The following is a 21,393-nucleotide window of genomic DNA, read 5'->3' as shown; positions in this document are numbered from 1 at the left end:
GATTGGCTGGGACAAGTTCCATGATGGATGTGAGCAAATGCTTGTGGCTTTGATGAGATCAGCATGCTTAGCAGGCTTCATAAAGCTGGCTTGTTCTTTTATGGGATGGTTTGTTTCTGTGGCAGTCCTTCAGTCTCCTGCTGATGTGCAAGAGCTCATTGCTACCTGGCAGCATCAACCTTCAGCACCTGATCACTTCCAGAAGCATCCTGGCATGCACATGTTTGGCTGGAACTGGTGGTACCTCAGAGCCATCTCTCTCCTTCCTCAGATCATCTTGGCAATGAAGTGTTCTTTTCTGGTTGAGTTACTTAACTCTCTTGGTTAAGAGGTTGTTACTCACACGTAAAATGAGTGTGCTCTGTGGGATCTGAGACTTGTAACTCTGCAATTCCCAGGCAAGGAAGAAGGGCATAGCTCTGGTTTTGCTGGGTTGAAGCTGCCCCTCTGATCTCTACACACTTTCATTCCCTTGAGGTTAAAGCTCCACATGGCTGTTTGTGCAAAAGATGGTGACACTGTTCCTGTGTCCCTTCCCTGAATGGCCAGAGGTAGCACTTGTGGCAGACAAAGCTGCCCTCTTTGGTGCTTGCTTACCTGCTGCTGGTGTTTACTCCAGATGGCACTGATAAATTTTTATTCCTGTTTTTATTTATAGGCACTGAGGCTTGGATTTCCTACAGATGCTGCAGCCTCCAAGACTCAGGGATAATGAGAAAATAGGAGAAAGTTTCAGTTTGATACAACATTTCACCCTATATGCTATAAACTTATGCAACCTCAGCACTTCAGCACATCACTCATGTTTGCAGAGCACCAAATGTCAAGAACAGGATGCCCCAAAACACACACAGGACTATTGCAGGGTTTAAGTGAAAGATTTCAGCCCTGTGACAGTTTGTGCTTTGCTGTGGTTTTAGGCCTGAAAGTTGGTCAGGGATTCTGCACTGGCAGGTGTAAAGCTGAGTTTGACAAGGCAAGGCCTGCCAAAGACATGTATGGCAAGGTAGAGGGTAAGTGTGCCTAGATGGTTGAAGGTGTTTTTCTAGTAGTGTTCAGTTGTTTTTCTGTGGTATTTTATTTATTTAGCAACACTCAAACCATGATATGGTCAGTCATGATCTTTGGGGACAGGGTACCATTGAAGGGTAATTAAGTTGTCTCAGTTGTTCTGACAGCACTTTAAACAATTTAAAAAGCATATTTAAAGCAACATGATAATTTCATCAGTTTTAGAAGGCCTAAGCTTGCTACTGAATTCAGGCTCAGTGCTCAGTGCGGGCACTGGTGACATCTAAGCATGGGAGGAAGTCACTGACAAGCTCTGAAGGCTTAGTGGCACTTCTGTATCTGAAGTTTCTACAGTGTAATTTGGTAACCACTGAAAACACCCTGAGATGCCTTCAGGCTGAGCTTTACAGTAACATTTATTCCTCACAAGAAGAACATTGGTGTTGGCACTGTTTCAGGGTGTTTTCCTTATTCCTACTGCTAAACCCAACAAGATAGGCCACACTAAAACAGGATTCATTATTTGTGTTCTTGTTAACTGCTTGTAAAATATGAAGTGATTACCCTGGCAGATGAAGCGCCCGTGCTTTCAGGAATATCAAATTCCTGCAGAGTGAAGCCGGGACAGCTGCCATGAACAACAGCAGGCTCTTCCAGAGGTACTGTGGGACTGCTCTGCTTTCCTGGCAGCTCAATTGTTTGCTGCTTGGAGCCAACACGTGCGCTCCCAGACTTGCTACGAGGTTCTGCCAGTTCTCCCATGGGAAGCTAAGGCACAGTCACTCTTGTGTTCAACACAGACATCACCATCCTGTGATTTGGAAACTCAGGAGCTGGAGCTGGGTCAGTCTTTCCAGGGTTGAACTGTCTTTTGTTCAAGTCAACCCTTTCTCAAATGCTTCAGTTCTAAATGGTCTTTCAGAGAACACAACTGCAAATGTATGTAAAAACAGGAAGATTTTAAACTACCAGAAGTCACTTGGGTTTGCGTGGTTGTTTCTTGCTCTCAGTTTCTTATCTTGAGCTTTACTGTGTTCTCAGGGCAAGCAGCAGAGGGGCCCTACCAAGGGCACTGCTCTGACTGCTTCTGCTGACCTCTGGCTTTCCCTCCTTTAGTGCAGGGAATTGTCATGGAAAGGCTCACATCAGCATGGGAACTGAAGGGGAATATTTGTCTGGATATGAAGGCTGTAGCAGGAGGACATGGTGGGGAAGAAGTGCTCTTAAACACCCTGTGTTAGCAGCACCCAGCCAAACAGGTCAGTGAGAATGCAGCACAGCTGGAAGGAACCCACAATCCAGAAACAAACAATACAGGACAAGTCTGGCATCACAAGGTTTGAGGTTGTTTTCAGTTCCTCCATCCAGCCCTCACTCCTCCCCTTCTCTAAAGGCTCATGCCTTTTTGCTCTTCTTTTTGTCAGTTTTATGACTTACTCTTTTTCTCACTTGCACACTTGTTATTATCTATTGTTGCTACTGCACTCTTCTTCACAAGCTTTGTTCTTGCTTGTGCTTTTTCTTTCTTTCATCCTTTCTTGTTTTTTTGTGTTTTTCTTTTTTGTTGTTGTTAGTTTTTTGTGGTTTTTTTTATTTCACCCTTTGGTTGTGTTTTTCCTTTGCTTTTTTCTTTGCACTTGTTCTACCTTCCTCTTCTCTACTGCCTTTTACTACAGTTACAAACTTTATTGTGGAAAATCTTCTCAGATTTATGCCAGGTCAGTTATTAATCATTCAGAGGCCTCAGGTAATGAGCAAAACGAGTAGCAAACAATTGTCACTGCGCTTTGACAGAAGAACAAGTGCAAGCAAAATCTGGCATTTTCCAGAATGGAAACAATGACTGCAAGAATTCAGTGGAAACTTGAAGGAAAGGAAGGAGTATCACTGTCCAGTAGAATACTGATTTAATACCGTATCCAGAGATGCTGTGATACAGTATTTGCTTCAAGTTATTGAAGCATTGCAGAACAGATCTGTGCACTTACAGGAAACCTGCCCCTCTCCAAGTGGTGCTTATCTTTGTATTCCCTGGGGAGGGCAGTTCCTAGAAAAGCAAGGAATTCATTATAAATGTAAGATCACAGGGTGGGAAACAACCAGTTATTTATAAAGCTGGCAGCCAGCAGGGCCACAGCAGCAGCCAGTGGTGGAAGGGAGGCTGTAGGGGTGGAATCTGGTGACTTCTGACGCTGCACACACAAAAACAAAGCTTGTGGCTGATAGATTTTTTTTTTTATTATTATAGAACAGATGAACTAAAATAAGCCAACAATATAATTTTATGCCAACAGCCATCTTTCTAGCACAGGCGGTGACTGACTCAGTATACCCTTTTCCCCCTCCTCCCCAGGCCTCTGTTCAAGGGAAAGCAAATGGTGGTGACTTTTGCACACGGTTTTGGACTGCAGTGATGCTATTCCTGTTACCTGTGCAGGTGTGCCTGGGAAAAGAAGAGGCAGGGGAGCAGAGAAAAGAGTATATATGTTGTAGGAGCAATAAGCAGAAAGGTTTGTGGATCCTCTTGCACGTTCACACCTTGTGACTGAGTAGATGGGACAACTGGAGAATCTTGCCCCCTTTTCAACAGGTAGCAAGCCCCTAGTTGCTACTCTAGTCAAGCCAGGAGTTTCTTCCCATTCCAAGCTAACAAAGGGCAAGATGCACTCAGTGGGGGAGCTTTGGGCAGGGTAAGGGGCAGTCTATGTAAAACCAAACCAAAAAACCACCCCCACCCCCCAAAAAAACCTGCATTTTAAGCCACTTCAAAGTAAAAGTTACTTCTTATAATATAATAGATACTTTTTAAATGGCAGGACCACCATCCTAGAAAGACCAAAGGGCTTGCACTCAAGACCAAAGAAAGAAAAACAAAAAACCAACAAACCAAAGAAAAGAAAAAAAACCAAAAAAAACCAACCAAACAAACCAAGAGTGGCCCCACTCTCAAGCTTGGCTCTTCTCTAAAAACAGCACTTGTCATCCATCTGAATAGGTAAAAGGAGGAGTGGACAGAAAATAAAATAAAATTGGTGCAACTTCTCGCCGGCTGGCGCATTAACCCAAAGCTCTGTACAGCCCCGTACGACTGCGCGTCCTGCGTGGCAGCATCTCTGCGGTCAGCTTTCATCGCTGTATATGCCGGTATGTATATCTGAACATATACATACACATACACACAATAGATTATATTGTTTATAATGTTAGTTTGGGTCCAGGAGGAGGGCTCATCTCTCTTTCACGTGGTTCTGTGCTCCTGCGCTGTTGTTGCTCCCATTGCCGCTCCCGTTACTGCTGCTCCCGCTGCTGCTGCAGAGGACCTCCGTGAGGTCATCCATGATGGTGGTCTCTTTAGGGTCCACGAGGTTGAACTCCCTGATGAATAGGATAAAGTGTGTGTAGAGTGTGTTCAAATGTCCGTGCAGCTCCAGTGCCAAAGTCTCCTTAAAGTGTGAGGAGTAGATATGGGCCAGCACATGGAACAGGTACTTGCAGATCTTCTTCACTAGGGACTCAAATGAGTTTGGGAATTCCTTGCCTGAAAGGAAGACGGAGAAACACCATGATAGCACCAGCTGCTCACTGTCAGCCCCACAGCAGCATCTGGGCAAGAGCAACCGGCCCAACTTACATAGCAAACAATCTGAGGGCCCTGTGTCATATTATCCTCTTTTGACAGGAATTTGGGGGACAAGGGTAAGGAGATATTAAGCATTTTCATTTTAAGTTAAATTTCATTTGAAGTAAAATTTTAAACCTTGAAAAAACAGCCAGCAAGTGTTGTTCTGTAAAGCCACAAACTTTTTTGTTAATGGCTGTAAAAATGAGAGGTTCTTCTGTGTCATTACCTAGTTTGTCCAGGAGTGAGTTTTCCCCCAGAACACCAATTCAGAGATCCTAAAGTTGAAGCCAAGGTACACGGGCCTTGGTGGTGTGTGGCAGTTTGTACATAACTTTATAGAACGTGTTCCCCCATTTCATTGTTGAAATTCTATCAAGGGAGAAAGAAACTGCCTCCTTCCAGATCAAGCTACTTGTAAGCAAAGGCTGCTAGCCTAATGTTTTTTATACTGTAATGTCCTATACTGTCATGTCCTAGTTTCCCAATTACCTGTTCAAATGGCTCATGAAGCCAGCTGCTTTTAGTCCTGATTAAGCCCACCTACAATAGCTTCAAGTTTCTATTTTCTTTCACTTAACCAAAGGCATTGTATACAAACCATGTAGCAATCTTGTTAGGATACAAATTTGAGTTAAAATTACTTCCCTGTTGCTTTTCAGCTCCTAAAAATCACATTCTTATTTAATCTTTGTATGGGAAAGGAGACTGTAAACAATGAGAGACAATGCAGAGCCTTGGGCAAAGAAAGCAAGCCACATTGCTGCAATCCAATTTATTACCCACATTTCTTAATGCATTGAGGCTCTAATGGAAATAGTAAAGCCACACAAAGGTTGAAGTTTGCTATCAGCAGACTGTACAGCAGACTGTATTGAACGCACAAACGCTGACTGTTTTCAGAATTTTATCCTCTATAAACCCAGTCTAGATCATCTCAAAATGCTGAAGACAAAGGGGTACTGATGATGAGATACAGTAGGCCAAGGGGTCAGGTCTGTGAGACTTTCACCCCAGTTCATACACCAAGAAGGCAAGTTTGTTTTACTGCAAGAATCAACAAAACTTAGAATCTTCCTTAAGACAAACAACCAAAACTACAAAAGAAACATGCAAAGAAAGAAAACTATATATAAAAAAAAAACCAAACTAAAACCCATCAAACAAAACTAAGAAAGCTGTCTGGTATTCATACACTTGAATGCCAACTTTCACTTGACTGATGGCACCCCCAGAGAGCCCCAGGAAGTGACCATACCATATTTTGTTGGAAAGACGTCCTCATCTGTCACTAGTTTTTGCACCGAACTCATGACGAAGTCAACGTACTGAGGAGCAGTGCACTTGATCTTCTTTCCCCGCTCATCATACCAGTAGTACTGTCTGTGGAGAGAAGGGACAGTGTCACCACATCACACTGCCTCCTCAGCTACTCCTCCAAGAGCCTGTGTCCAAGTAATATAAAACAACAGCTGCTACAGAAGAGATTCACTTCTTTCTGCATTGAAGAACTTGAACTTGTTTGGCTGATTTTGTCTCTCCCTACCAGTCTAGGCTGGAGTGCAGGTTGCAGTGCCAAGCTCAGAAAGCCTTGCTGATAAGACTCCAAGGGGAACTGATGAACTTCTGATGTTTCACATCAGAGAGTATAAATTAGTTCTGTAGTGCAATACTGTGAAACAGTCAGATGGTGGCTCCAGAACACCGCTTTTTTCTGCCTGGGACTCTCCCGCACTGGCAGTGATTTCAGGCGTTCCAAATCCTGTTCCAAAATGCAACCCAGGGGAAGTTTTCAGGCCCCTTTTGCACATCCATATCAGTGTGTGTTTGAACTCTGCTCCTTACGTTACAGTTACAGACTCCCCCAAACACCTGAATTTATGATATGGTTATGGTGATACTGCCACCAGTGAATATTCCTGTTGGATCTTAACAGGAGATACCAGCCCTTCAAAAGAAACCATAATTCAATCAGTTAACCATAATAATTTTGATTAACTGCAGCCATCCCTCAGCTGACAGACAATCCGAGAGCTACAAAACAACTAAATGTTTGTTCCTCTTTTAAAAAAAAGTCATGGTTAAATAAAGCATCTCTAACTGCTCCCAAGAGTAGCTACCCACTGGATTAGGCACACAGTGAGAAATGTTTTACAGATGAAGAATTCAGGAAAACACTTCTGAAGTTTTTTTTTCCTATGTCACATTAGACAAGCCCTGAGTTCCAGTTTATGAATTTTTCTTCAAAAAGTCTAAGCTCAAGGCACAGTCCTGTATCATTATAGGGCTGATAAGAAATCCATTGTATCGATCTTCCCCAATGACACTGTTCATGCCCCAAGCCATACGAAAACAAGAGGAAGCTGCAGAAATGAGTAGAGTAGTTCAAATTAGGAGAGGAAAGACAACTACAAACTAGTTCTGCCAACATTAAGGTTTTAGAATTTTTCTTTCAGCTCCTTTTCACTATGTAGTACTTGGTCACTCTGTTGTTTACTAGAGAGACAAGGGTTGACTGCAAAATTGCATAAAAAGGTGAGTAGGTGAAAACAGCAAGAGTCAAAAGTTCTTTGTAGAGCTATGTCAGGCATCACACCCAGCACTTGGGCCCTTAGGCAGAGAGTGTGCTCTTCACCACTGCTCACTTCCTTTGTACAACCCACCTCTAAGGAATTACACAATGGAGTGCATCAACACCACTTCGTTTGTCTGCTCCTGCAATGAGATAGTCCCAGACAATTCAGCTTTATTTTGGGTCTTAAGACAATGCTTGTCACCAAGAGCAGAGGCAGGCTGCACTGTTCTACCCCAGCAGCTCTCTCGTGATGCAGGAATACTCAACTGCAAGAAAGCACAGTTTAGAGTTGCCCTCAGGTGCAAAACTGAGTGCTGATAATTGGATTTCAGTCCAAAGAAACAATCTGGCAACTGTACAAGTTCACTTATATTCTTGTGTAAGTGAATAAATCTGCTCTAGCATCCCACTGCCTATCCTTTCTGCCTTTCCTTGAAAATTAGGAAATTAATTATGCAAAACAGGAATTAAACAGAAGAATCATTAAAAGTAAGGGGATAACTACAAGGACTGTCCTGCTGATTTGAGTAATGTGTTTTTCTCATGTGTCAGGTGCTATTGAACAGATTTCACAGCTCTCAGGGGAAGAGGAGCCCCTGACGTGCCGTGAACATCTCGCACCTGGTACATGGCTTCCACCCACGCTGGAGTTATCTCCACCAACAGGATAGGAGCAGTCTGGGGCCATGGAAGGGCTCACTTGGGCACAGAAGCCTAACTGCATTCCACCACTGGCACTGTTACAGCACAGTCCCATATTAGGGAATGGATGGGAAGCAGAAAGGACAAGAGGATGAGACTTAAGGGCACTTTTCGAAAAGTTGCAGATTTGAATCTCCTCACTATGGAGAGTATAAGGAATCTGCAGCTCCATTCTAAATCCCAGGGAGAAATGACTATGGATTTACCAGAGAAGAACCTGTGATGCAAATAAGAAAGCATAACACATGTGAAATCACAAATGAAATTACAATGCTGCATCTTAATATATGTATGTACTTTATCCCTTTTCCTCTAAAACATTCTGGGCTGGTGTTGATAACACAGAAGCCAAGGCAGAAGTTACACCAATATACAGAAAAAAAGCTTCTGGAAGGAGGGAAAAGCATATACTGTGGAAATTATTTTGCCTGGAAAGGAAGGAGAGACAGTCACAGTCCTGATAAAAATATATTAAAAAAAAAAGACAACATGAAGAAAGCAGGAATAAAACCAGAAGCAGGAATATAGTGCTTATGAGCAGCTGGAACAGCTTTGATGGTTTCACAGGGGCTAAGCAATGTTTGGATGGCAGAGAAGAGAAAGGAGGCATCACGTAAAGTCATATAGCGGGGGGAACTTAAATGTAAGAAAATGTGAAACTTATAATTTTGCATTAAGCACTCTAGGAGGAAATCCCCTCCCTATGCAGAGGCACTAAAGGCAAGGTAAGCAAGAAAGGAGATGAAGATTAGAAAAAAATGAGTGATAAGTGTTATCAAGGAAGGGATTCCACCAGACCAAAATATTTTGAAAGGTGGGCTTCCTAAAAGTTTGCATCCATCCTCCATTTCCACCTCTGGAGTTTTGTAGACTCATCCTTCTATGTACAGCACTTACACAGGCTCTTATTTAATACACTCACTGAAGCACTTTGAAGAGTTTCACCCAAATGTTAGCTAGAAAACCAGTTTATAGCTCAAGGTGCTTTAAAGCTGGTTTGTATAATAAAAAGCTATAAAGCATACTAAATTTTAATAGCAAATATTGTGTTGAAATATAGTACCTGCTTTACAACAAGTGATAAACATATTAATGAGCAAAATTAAGTAATTCCCGAAGTTATATTCATTCACCCTTGTTAAAGTTTGAGGATAACTGGCCATTATGGTATTTCTCTTAGCATTATCCCACCTTGCCAGCAAATGCTTCCATCTGTTCTACACTGGGACTAAGTTTTGGTCAGATGTCTCCTAGTGACCGTAAGCAGAAATTCTCCTTGCTCTGTGCAGATAGATGGCTGTGCTATCTCACGGATCTGACAGAGGGCTGAAAGCTGCATCTGTCTGCAGTTTGTCAGTTGGCTGCAGCTTCTCTCAGATGTTAAAGCCTCAAATACTTAACTGCAACCAGTGCTTATTGTGCCAGCAAATACTTTACATTTAGGACTGGGTACTTGCAATGCAATTTGAATGTCAAGTAACTTTGACAAGCAACCAGTTATCGATAGTTACTTCAACATCTCAACCATAAATAAAAAAAGCCTTTCTTAGGCATGACCAGAATGGTGTGATCCAAAATATATCACAGAGATCTCAGCAGGGAAAATACAAAAGTGGAACAGAATGCAGACTTTCATATGCAACTACCCAAGAAATCAACATGGGAAAAAATGGCAAACTGCACCTTAATTCCAAGGTACTGTAATTCTATGGCAATCTTATGTAGCCAGATGCTATTTTATTCCAAAGGACAGCAACAAACAGATCATGGTCACAGAAGGCTAAGCCTGGAGTGTCCAACAGCTTAATCAGCAACTGACACCAGTGTTTAGGCGTCTCTCTTTATACACTGGAGACAGGTCCAAGGCACAATGAGCCACAGCAGCTGGTTGGCTCTCCAACACAAGCACATCCTTAGCTTACCAGAGCTAGGAAGGGCAGAACAAAAAGATCAGGATTTGGAGAATACAATTATGAAGGGGGCCTATATAGCTGAACTATGCTGAGGTGTGTAGGCAGCTGATCTCACCTTGGTGGCTTTTTCACCAAGCAGCAAGCAGCCTCCAACTTGCAAACATGAATCAGGCACCTTCCCCCAAGTACAGGAAGGTTGCTATTGAGGTTGTTATGATTTAGCTATGCACAAACCGTTTCAAGTGCTTCACCCAAGTGTAGACATGCTTCCTGTTATTCCCAAACAGCACAATTTTTCAGTTTTCCAAAACAAAGGATAGGAACATTCTGCTATCAGACCCTACCACTTAAAAATACAGGCTACAGCTGCAGTTGCCTACAGGCACTTCCTCTCTTTATTCTGCAGCACAAGGTGCTTACAGAGAGCTCTTGTTTAAGGATCACTAGAGCAGAATGGAGCAAAACTTATGCAGGTTTCCCATTAACACCTCCTTTCAGCCACTATTTCCCACCAGCAGTTAAACCCAGTGCTTGGGACAGCCAGTGCTGCATCAGGAATTTAAACATGAGTAAGCCTGGGAATGAGAATCAACAAAATACTCATCTTACTGCACACCATTTCTTATTTAGAGACATGCTGTCTCCTTTTGATAAAATCTGGGTCCAGCAGAGATTTATTACTTTCTCTTCCAGCTTGGTTTCAAAGTCTCTAGAACAGTCTTTAACTGACAATTAAAGTTATTCCAACTTTTACATGCAAAAATACTCTCCATACACTTTGCATGCTTCTGAGCGCTCTCAAAGAAAGCCCCTGATATTAATTTCAAGTGTACAAGATAGCCCAGTGCATTAAGCAAGGCTTTCCTTCGAAGAATTATGTAATGACTGTCAGAGATACAACACAGAGCTATGGTTCTGTTGCATATTCCCTGGGATGTTGTTTGATGTACTGACATTAACTGCCCAGTTGTCTCTTTTAAAATCCATCTCAAGTAAATTAATCCCAGGAAATGCAAGAGGAGGGAAGAAAAGGACTATCAACACATGTTGGAGGGAAAAAAACCCTAAACACAACAGACTTACATGAGTAAGTCCTGACTGGTACTCATATTCCATCACGTTGGACTGTGCTCATCAGCAGCAGAAGTTTATCGTAACTTTTTCTTATATTCACACTGTACAGTAACACTACAAAGCTTTCTTTCAGAACTGACTGCTAGTCAGTGTTAAAGTCTACTAAGTTCTAGAGGCGAAGAAACACCAAACCATTAAGCTTTCCTTACTCTTGCAAAGCTGCCACTTATGTCCTCAGTGCCCAGGGGCTCAGGCAGAGAGGCTGTGGCTCACATCAGGCTGGAGGTTATCCACCAGCAGCCTGGAGCTGTGTCAGCATTCTGGCTCTCAGAAGCACCCTCTGAGGTTTTCACAACTCACTACTCCTGCCCTGCCTTCTCTGGAATCCTAGCACTGTAACCAGTATGGACAGTCCTGCCCTGCCCTAGCTGAAGAGCACATTCACTGCAGGTACTTCCATGAGCAGCACTGCAGGCTCAGGGCTCAGCTCTTTGTGGCAGGGGCACAACAAAGGACATGGGGACCTGTAGCCTAGCCAGGGGACACTCAGAGACATAGCAGGACCTGACAACCCCAAGACTCAGGCTTTTTCAACTGTGAGAGTATAAAAGCCCAGGTTTCCTTTGTTTGGAGCCCTTCCTTGGAGGCACCACATTGGGCTGTTACGAGGTTATTTAGTTACTGTACCAAGTTTAAGGATCTGGATATCCGAGACTCTGTTATGGAAAACGTGGGTCGAGCCAGTAAGAAAAGTTGGTCTGAGTGAGCTGGGATGTGTAGCTGTGAAGGGGCCTTGGTCCCACAGCTCACAACTGACTGCCAGAGTGGCTCCTGGATGGTCAGACAGGGAAGTTTCCGTAACACCCTCCTCTCCCTCTCCCCCAAGCACACACATGGTTCCTTTGCCTCTCTGATCTGACCTTACAAAACCAGCTCAGAGCACTCAGAGCTTCTCATCCTTCTAGTCCTCCACAAAAACAGATGTCCACCACACCACCTTGCTGAAGGGAGAGAAGAGGATGCACAGCTGACACATTCTCAACAAGTAGAGACCTGCTGTAAAACACTTGCCTGATGCCATCCAACAATAATATCCTCCCCCAGGCAACTCTGAAGACATGAAACCTTGCACATGTAATAAATGAAACTACTGACTTACGTATTGCACACTGCCATGGTCTGACATGACTCTCCTGTACAGAATTCTGAGATTGTACTATATTGTAAATTGATGTGATGAAAGAAAGTTGTTGCTGAAAAATAAACAAAGGAAAGAAATTCAGAAGTAAAATACTTTCAAACACTGGTTATCCTCCAGACAATTATTTAAATACAGCAAGTGAAGCGACCTCAGTCTTGAGCTTGCATACAAATTTAAACATGATTTAGCTAAATGAGCCTAATGATGAACTGCAAAATGAAGAGGTACACAGAATGAAAGCTCTTGTTTTGTTTTAAGATGAAAGCACCATGATGCATTAGCTCTTATTACTCACAAAGCAGCAAGACTGGAAAGTGTCTCCATCATCAGTCTCACCTTTACAGTAGAATACTCTATAAGCTGAAGGCAAACAATTTGCTATGTTCTTTTGAAGCCAGACTTAAAATCTACAGTGGCTAGAAAACAGCACTAGCAGTTTTCACAACACATCTCCTTGTAAAAACAACCAGCATGAAACCTGGTACACTTCTACTTTTTAAAAATCTCCCGAGATAATTTAACTTCTTGATACTTCTCATGGGGCACCTCACTTTTTCTTAATGAGTCTCTATAAACTTTCTTAGTATGTGGTTTAAAGTAGTTTCTTGCTACTACCACACACTGTTGAAAACATAAACAAGGCTAGGCCATAGCTGCAGGTGAAGACTGGCAATAGTAGCCCAGGAAAGTACAGCAAATCAGGGCTGAAGTGCACAGGTACAACATTCAGTCACAGTAGCTGGTCAGATCTCTGAATTCAGCCTGTCTACTGTTTAAATCCACAGTAATTCCACCAAAATTTGCAAGGATTGAGAAGGAAAAAATCTGACCAAAAGACTTCACAACTTCTGGCTTTAGGGTTAAGTTGATTTACATAAAGTCTTTAGAAACTATATTTTTACAATGCTTCTGGAAGGTCAGCAGCTGTAGTCAGAAACATCCAGAAGCAGCCAGTTTAGCAAGCAGTCAACAGGAATCTTGATGGTTCTCCAAAGAGCATCCAAAACTGCAGTGCTCTCAGTGTCACAGGGAGGGAGCTGGAAGGAGGAAATTCACCAAGGCTTTCATGCTGCTGAGCACAGCTGGGCTGTGCGTGAGACAGTTTAATTACCACTCAAGGTATAATGACATGCATTACACAGTAAGCATAAATACTACTGAGTGTTTCTCTAAGCACTGAAAATAGCAAAAAGAGTGAATGAATGGCCTCTTGAGGATGGACAGCAAGCTCAGAGCTGCATGAACACAATACTCACTGTTGCTGGCAAGCCACTCGTTGAGGTCTATTTCCCGTGGTAACATCACTAGTTCCTTAAATTCGAAGTCGGTAATTCTGGATTTTGTGTATTCTGGCTCTAGGTAAAGTTTCTTCTCTTCTGGTGCTGGCTTTTTACCATTTGGCTTTCCCTTGGACTTCCTGCAAAAGATTAAAAAAGAGAGAAGTCGGGTTAGATCTACTGTTGAACAGCTACAGAAAACTGAAAGCAGCCGGTTCATCCAAATCCTTGTATTATTTGCCTTTACACTGCTCCTCCTGCATTCTCTTCCCCATAGCTTCATTTTGCTGTTCCCTCTCCCCTGCCCTTTGGCCAGATGAGATTGCACACTCCTGGGAGAGCACTGGTCCCTCCTCAGGCCTGTGAAGAGTGGTGACAGCAGGACAGCTCTGTGCCTGAAGGAGCCCACGTGAGGATCAACAACCTGTTGTGTCACACAGTTCCTGGTCACCTGCAGAACAGGAGTCAGAGAAACAGAAAATCCGGCTGCTGCAAGAAGATAGCTGGAAAAGCTGGTGCTGCTCGTTCAAAGCCTACAGCATTCCTTGCTCTCCAAGCCCTATCAGAAGCCTTCTTGAGTGAACATATGTGACTCCAGCTAAAAGCAGTGTTAACCACAAAAAAACCTGTTTTCTCAATTCTAGGGATACCTGGGACAGAAAGATCTGAGTTCATGCTTTTCTGAAAACCCTTGGAAATGCAATGCATTATGAAATAATCTTCCATTTGGATTTATAAAAGCACAGAAACCACATTCTATAAATGACATTTATCTCTATGGCATATTGTCTTTTCATCTCACATCTGTAAAGTGTTTGCTGTAATGACTAGAGTTTTCCTCTCACTTATTTTTAAATAGACTCCCAACCCAACCCTGGACCAGGGATTCAGTCGAACTTCAGAGGAAGGACAGTGGGTCAAGCACTTTGATCTTTTAGACTATGTGATCCAAACATCCATGTGTTTCTACAGTTAAAAAAAAATCCTCCTAAGCAGAGATAGAAGATGTACTTAATGGTGAGGCACAATCATAGGACAATACTTGCTGTCCATTATAATGTAAAAGCAAGGAAGAGATGCAAGTTCTTTTTTAATGTCAGGCTGTCTTTGCTAAAGTGATTTTTAAGGATCTGTAAAGCCAAGACAAGCCCACCTTTGCAGATGACTGCATTAAGTTTGCTATCAAAACTCATTAAGATCTCATCCAAAGGAAACAGACATCACATTTTGGCTCTTAACACACTTAAATAATCTTCCAACTGTGTTCCTGTCTGAGACACACACAGGCTTAATTTTTGCTGTGAGGATGTGATACACATCTTTCCTGGAATAGAGTTTGAAGTCTCAGTGCTCTTCTTAAAGAAAATATGATCACTCAGTTTTCTCTCTTCATGGGCTCTTTACTGATCTGTTTATTAAACCCATCTTCAGAAAGACTCATCATCCACATAATCCCTACCAGAGCAAGGAGAGACTGAGATGCACCTTAGGCAGGAAAGCAGCACTCAAACTTGTGCAGAAAGCACTGCAGGTGTCTGGCAGGGAACAGATGGTCAGACTTTCTTTCCTATCTTAATGAGAAAGGTAAGCTTCATGGCTTAAAAGGGGATACCTCTGACATATTTTTAAATAATACAACACAGAACATCTCTCTAAAGAATACAAATACAGAATGAAAATAAACTAAAGGCAGTATTTGTGAGGATGAATTCAGCGCAAGAGCTGTACTCATGCACATTTCCTGCCAAATCTTTTTTCCACAGCAGTGCATTCCAATCCAAATGGAACCTGCAGGATTTGTCCCTTATGTTTATTTAATGAAGTGAACTGGACTAATTCTCATAGCTGCTCAACAAAGGGATGCTTTAGGACATGAGAATTCAGTTGTTCCTCAGTGCAAGGCTCTTTAATAGAGAGGTTAATCTGTTAGATAACAGCTCCTGGTTGTCAGACTATTCCTGTCTTCAAACCCTTGCATATGCCACATTTAGTGGTTTCTGGGTTTAGTTTGGCTGGGGGGAGGGGACCAGGATTCTGACATTCAAGGATAAGTTGATTCTTTTAGGAAAATTATAGTTCTAGTAACAGTCATGTAGAAAATACCTTCAGATTCAGAGACTGGTTCGACAAACCGCATTAACCACACTTGATGAAAAAAAAGTTATCAGTGAGAAGCAGTTTGGATAGAGTTTCTGTCTTTGCTGTAGTTCAGCATAATTAAACCAAGGGCCCCAGGTTAGGGCTGTGCCACACCAGCTAAAAGCATTCTGTTAAGGAGGAGGAAAGAGAGACAAAGAGGTCAAAGGCAGTCTGTCAGGCGGCTGTGGAGGAAAACCACAGGAGGAAGCAAGACACACTGGACTGAGGCAAGCCTTCCATCACATGGGAATGGGTGGAGTGTACCTCATCCTCACTTCAGCATCTCTTCCCCATTTCAAGAGAATAAACAAAAATTCAATACTAAATATACTTCACGAGTTTGCTACTGTAAACAACACTACACTGTCCTTTGCAAAATCCAAAGCCTCTCATTTTCACACAAATGCCAATTCTCTGCTAGATCAGAACATGCAGCCACTTTGAGTCTTTTAAATAGATTTTGTAAGCCTTTCCATAACTGCCTTGTGCTGGAACTGGAGCACTTCAAACAAAAGCTTCCATGCTCAGCCCCTTTCCAAGGCTTTGGCTTGGTTTAAAAAGAACCTCTTGGGTATCATTGCAGAACTTGCAAAATGCCCAGAATCACTGCTATCAGAGGATTTATTCACACCACTGAAACTTGAATGTCAAATTGCCATGTGCAGTACAAACATCTTGTTAACCTTCTGCAGCTTCTGAGACTACAGCAAGACCACAGAAATTGTTTACACCAGCATTTCCATGACCTGCAGCTGGAACATTACATGGACCCAGTACTCTAAGTACAAACTGAAATAAAAAAATAATAAAACAAAGAAAGATAATTTGGGAACTATCAATACCAGCCCATAGTGTAAAGTATCTTCTTTTTAAACTTACAAAGCTGGAGCATACAGCAGTATGAAAAAAACCCTGTTTTAGAAACACAATTACATATGATTAAGAATCTATCAAGAATACTTCCATGTTCCAGATAAACCAAAGCTCATTTATTCACAATCACCAGGATTACTAAATACACAACGTTTAGGAATAAGCGTTCTTCCCTCTGCTCACCCCTACATCCAAGTTCAGAGCTGCTTCAAAAACCTGTTAAGAAAACACCAGCTGGACTCAACTCCAAAGGCACAAAGTGAAATCCATTACCTCCTTTTTGTGAGCTCTTCTCATTCAAGATGCCTTCCTTAATTTTTCATTTTATGTTTAAAGTACACAAATACAAAAAAAAAGTCAAGAACAGTAGAGTTTTACTGTTCTATTCAGGAAACACCAAAATTCATCACCTGTATATGACTGTTTATTGGAAAACATAACTAAGTGTCATCTAAGACCACAGAAAGAGCAGAATTTTCAAAACAGCTATAGGCACATCATGTCCTGATTCGAGTTTACAAGAGTCTTTCTTCAAAAACTAGAGAATTTTGCTAAATTTGTCTTAACATGTCCATGCCACGCCAACTATCACCCAAGCAGCTGCAGAAGTAGCTGTTATGCAGTGGTTTGGTGGTCTGTACACAGCTTAGACTACTCCTGTCTATTAGTACTTAAATGCTAATTAAGGAAAGAAACATCTTCAGGCAATTCAAGGAGACAGCACTCCATAGTTTTTACCAAGAGGCAAACGAGAGTACAAACTAACTCCTCAGACAATTCCCAGGCTAGGTCTGCCTCTGGTTTTAGGCACTCGGTTGAATGTGATGCCACAGGACAGGTCACACCCAAAAATAAATTTCAGAGAGGGAAAAGTGATGGGGAATGGCAGAAGAGGGATCACTTTCCTGAAGTCTTAGAAGAAGGTTCAGAAAATTGGTGCCAGGCAAAGACTGTACAACACTAATGTTTCTAGCAGGGCTGCCACACCCAGCCTTGTGTCCAGCTAGAAAACACATCAGCTGCAAGTTTGCTTGGATTTCACAGGAGAAAGAGATGTTTAAGATACTCCACCAAGTGGCAGCCCACTGATGATTTTTTTCCCCCGTCTAACTGCTTTGTTAAGATTGAATAAAATTGCCAGTTTCCAAATGTGCTTTTTTATCCCATGTCAGTTAATAAGGCTCCTCCTCTAATCTTTCTCATTAAATTTTTGATCAGCTGCTCAGCAGTTTCATGGCTTAAAAAAACCTGTACTTCAAAGTATCTTCAACACACCGTCAAGGTTTAGTTTTTTTCCATTTTGAGAAAGTGTTGTTCCCATGTCATTTACAGCAGAAACTGGCTGTAAGGTTCGAAGTTGATTCATGGTACAAATGCTAAAGATGTGCTTCAGTGTAAACCAACATGGCTTGTTTGGAAAGAAGCAAACATGAAGCACTCTGATTTAGCTGAAGAAGGACCAGAGACTCAAATGTCTCCACATCCCAATGTGGATGTGCTTCATAACCTGATGTAGTTCATTCACATCACTTCGGAATCGTACCAGGCATCTATAGCTCTGGTCATGCACATTTTTTATTCCCAGGTCAATCACACAGAGGGAAGACTAATGATTTATTGAATGACAAACTTTCCTAAACTGACCATGCTATTTTAGATGACTTCTACCAGTTGAGGATTCCTCTTTTCTTCAGAGGAAATCAGCACAGCTATAATAATTTATTGCTGTCTCCAGCAAGCTGTGTAGTTTCTTACCTTGCATCTGAAACTGAAATCCCTTCAAGGACAACTGATGATACTTTGATCCCCCCTCTCCCATCCTCCACACCAAACTAACTGTCCTTGGGATGAATGGCTGTTTACTTTTTCTTTTGGAAGTACATTGTATCAGTGGGTTTTCTCATTTTAGTCTGGCATGTTAAAATGGAAATAAGAGAAACTTTAGAAAGTTAGTTATTTAAAAAGCCTACAGTGGTGATGACCAGAGCTGCAGGCAAAACTCCCATCACTATGTACCCTCTGGATCATGCACTAGTTTCAGGTTCCAACTGAGTCTCAAACACCTCAATTTCCATTGGAATATTTACAGAACAGGTCTGACAGGCCTGGCATGGCAAATCCACCTCTGTTTGCAAGCTTCAAAACTCACAAACCATCTCAAGTGTGTGAGGATGAAAATCACCATAGACCACGAACCTTACAGGACAAAGACACATACTTTGTGATTAATGTGGTGGGGTTTTGTGGGCTTTTTTTAGCAACTGACCCTATTCCTTACATAAGGTGAACTGCTATAATCCTAGCAATCCCCACAAATTCAGAAGAGAGCAAGTCTCAACTGTTGCCAATCCAGCTGTGACATATTCCATTAGTGTTGGTGAGACTAGAATCCTGCAGTCCACAGCAATGCACACAAAGAAATGACACAAAAAGAAAAAAAATGTTTTAAGGAACATCAAAACCAAAGATGCGCACAGAAATATAACCAAATTATATTAAAAACAACAATCAAGGATTTGGGGATTATTTTCAAGTAACCTGGCTTGCACTTTACAATTTGTACAGTTGACAATCTGGAGAAGTTTGGAGTTTAAATGGTGCACTCCCAACTAGAACTTTTACAGAGATTACTGTCTGCAACAGCAACACCATATTCCAAGTACACCTCTACACATTGAACTAGCTGATATCTCAAACCATCTGGGCCTTCGATTTTTTTTATCCTGTATTTTTTTTCTTTTTGAAGTGTTGTGCTTTAAAACATGCACCACTATATGGAGTGTTATAAAGTGAGGTACTCCTACCAAAACCTACTTTTTTGGCAGTCTAAGGATGGGGGTTTAGCTTCTTGAAAGACAAAATTAGAGATGCAGTTAGACAACATTGTAGCATTTGTCCTTCAGGCCAAACTTCATGAACACTGTTTTTATTCTTCCAGTGAATAAGGGTTTAGAATTCAAAATGAAAGGTATACTGGATGTTTGCATTTTAGCTTCTCTCCCCTTTGTGAGTGTAACAGAAGAGAGAGTGAAACACATTAAGGCAAAAAAATTCCAATATTCAAGGTCTCTCCCTCTTCTGTACTCCCTTTTCAGAAAGGAAAAACACTGATTTCAGCCATGCACAGAAAGCCATGCCTTTTGTAAGGCAAACCAGGTCAGCTGCTCACAGACATACTTTTTACCTTGATAGGTTTTTTATGTGGCCCTTTACGGGAAAAAAATTATCAGTTAATTTCTGGTTACAAACATTCTGCGTAAGCATGGGAGTCCTGAACCCATTCATAGCAGGAAGGAAACAGTTTTATGAGCTAAAATTTATGAGTCCAAGTGACAAGAACAATGAAGAAGCAGGTTACACCGGTCCTTACAGGTCAGGAACAAACTCTTGAACGCTGTCCAGTTTCCTACCCAGCAGCCCACTGCCTTTTCTCCTCAGTTAAGAGCAAAACCTGGAAACTTAGAAGGGCTATGGAGCTTAAATCTCTTCTTGGTAATTCAGTGTCTTTGTTTACTTGTAGAACATGCACAAAAAGGGGAATAACAGCTTCCTTCAAACATCAGTTGAGCTGCCCTTCCTTTGAGAACAACGTTAGAGATGATGTTTATATTTCCCCTCTTTCTTTAAAACAGCACAAGATTAGCACCTCTTTTTCTGCAATCCCATATCCTGTTTTAACCCAGATCACCATTAAGTCTTCAGCTGGAAATGCCACGTGACAGCACACCCAGACCACAAATCTTAGATGTACACATCCACGTTCAGGATTGGGGAAGGAAAGAACATCAGCATGGGAAAGGAAGCTGTGTAAGGTATTGGAAAGCAAGTCCAAATCCCAGGGCAGCGTTCAGTACAATTGTTCACAGACTGCTGTGGACAGTGCTTTTCTCCAGGACTGTGGAAGGGAAGGAGACTAAGCTTTTTAAGGCAGTCTCCATTCCAATCTCCTCTTGCCACAGGTCTCTCACAGACCCCTCTGACCTCAGCTTCACTCTTCATTCTTCCTGGTTAGCTCCAGGGCTTGGTTGCTGTGTAGGTCTAAGGGGGCTGCGCAGCATAAAGCGTCTTTGGCAGCATTTCTAGCCCTGCTTCTTCATTTTTGTTCTGTTTTTAAAAGTTACTAATAGTTTATTTAAGAGGAGGAGGAAAGAAGAATGTACCCTACATGCCAGGGAAACTTTTTCTTCGGGATTCTCATAGTGGCTCTTTGCCTTAAAAGGGAATCTTTGCTTGGCCTCCGGATGCTCTGCTGTAAACAGTCGGTGCCAAGGCATGGCAGGCATGTTAAGGATGACAAGTGCCATAACATTATTTCATAATGCTGCTTCTCAACAGAAAGCACAAAACATTCTGTAGGGCCAGACTGAGCTCCAGCTGGTGCTGCTGGCAAAGCAAGGAGAACATGGGGCACCTGCACCATGCCATGTCTGGTACATCAGGCCTTTCTGTGCCCTTCTGCAGGACTCCACACTTACCTACTGGTGACAGGGCTGGAGCACAAGTCTTAAAGGGAACAGCTGACTGATCTAGGGTTGTGTAGCCAAGAGAAAAGGAGCCTCAGGCTACCTTAGCACTCTCTACAACTACCTGAAAAGCGGCTGCAGCAAGAAAAGGTCTCTTTTCCCAGGTAACAATGGATAGGACCAAAGGAAATGGCCTCAAGGTATAGACTGTGTATTAGGAAAAATTTCTGCACCAGAAGAGTTATCAGGCACTGGAGCCCATCCCTGGAAGTATTTATGATGTGTGGATATGGTTTAATGGCAGACTTAATGACCTCAAGGGTCTTTTCCAACCCAAACAGCTCTGATGCTTCCTGCCTCGAAGGTACTTCACCTCCCAGCACAAGCTGGGTGTTTGCCCACAGTGGTGCCAGAGGCACATAAATTCCCCTGTTTGATCCCAGGGGTTCCTTTGCTGGCGCCCAGGGTCCCCCACCTTGTCTCCAATGCGGTTCTTGGCTCTGGGAAGAAGGGCTGCAGAGGCAAGGCCAGGCACGCCACAGCTCA

General features: G+C 42.3%; 1 protein-coding gene across 7 annotated transcripts in view; it reads right to left on the bottom strand.

Moving 5' to 3' along the window:
• Window positions 1-3,227: 3,227 nt before the first annotated feature.
• The window catches only part of MOB2 (MOB kinase activator 2), a 108,965-nt gene continuing 90,799 nt past the window's right edge, over window positions 3,228-21,393 (bottom strand). For all 7 annotated transcript variants that reach the window (XM_086895636.1, XM_023928946.2, XM_023928942.2 and 4 more), the window contains exons 2-5: window positions 13,352-13,512; window positions 12,054-12,147; window positions 5,889-6,013; window positions 3,228-4,549 (exon numbers count right to left, since the gene is read on the bottom strand). In XM_086895636.1, the coding sequence (XP_086751762.1) occupies window positions 4,239-4,549; window positions 5,889-6,013; window positions 12,054-12,147; window positions 13,352-13,512 (691 nt within the window). In that variant the 3' untranslated portion in view covers window positions 3,228-4,238. The remainder of the gene's footprint in view (window positions 4,550-5,888; window positions 6,014-12,053; window positions 12,148-13,351; window positions 13,513-21,393) is intronic.

This window comes from Cyanistes caeruleus, chromosome 6 (assembly GCF_971803275.1).
Source record: "Cyanistes caeruleus chromosome 6, bCyaCae1.hap1.1, whole genome shotgun sequence".
Taxonomy (NCBI): Eukaryota; Metazoa; Chordata; class Aves; order Passeriformes; family Paridae; genus Cyanistes; species Cyanistes caeruleus.
The sequence above is the reverse complement of the archived record's forward strand: the minus strand, read 5'-3'. Positions and strand labels throughout refer to the sequence as shown.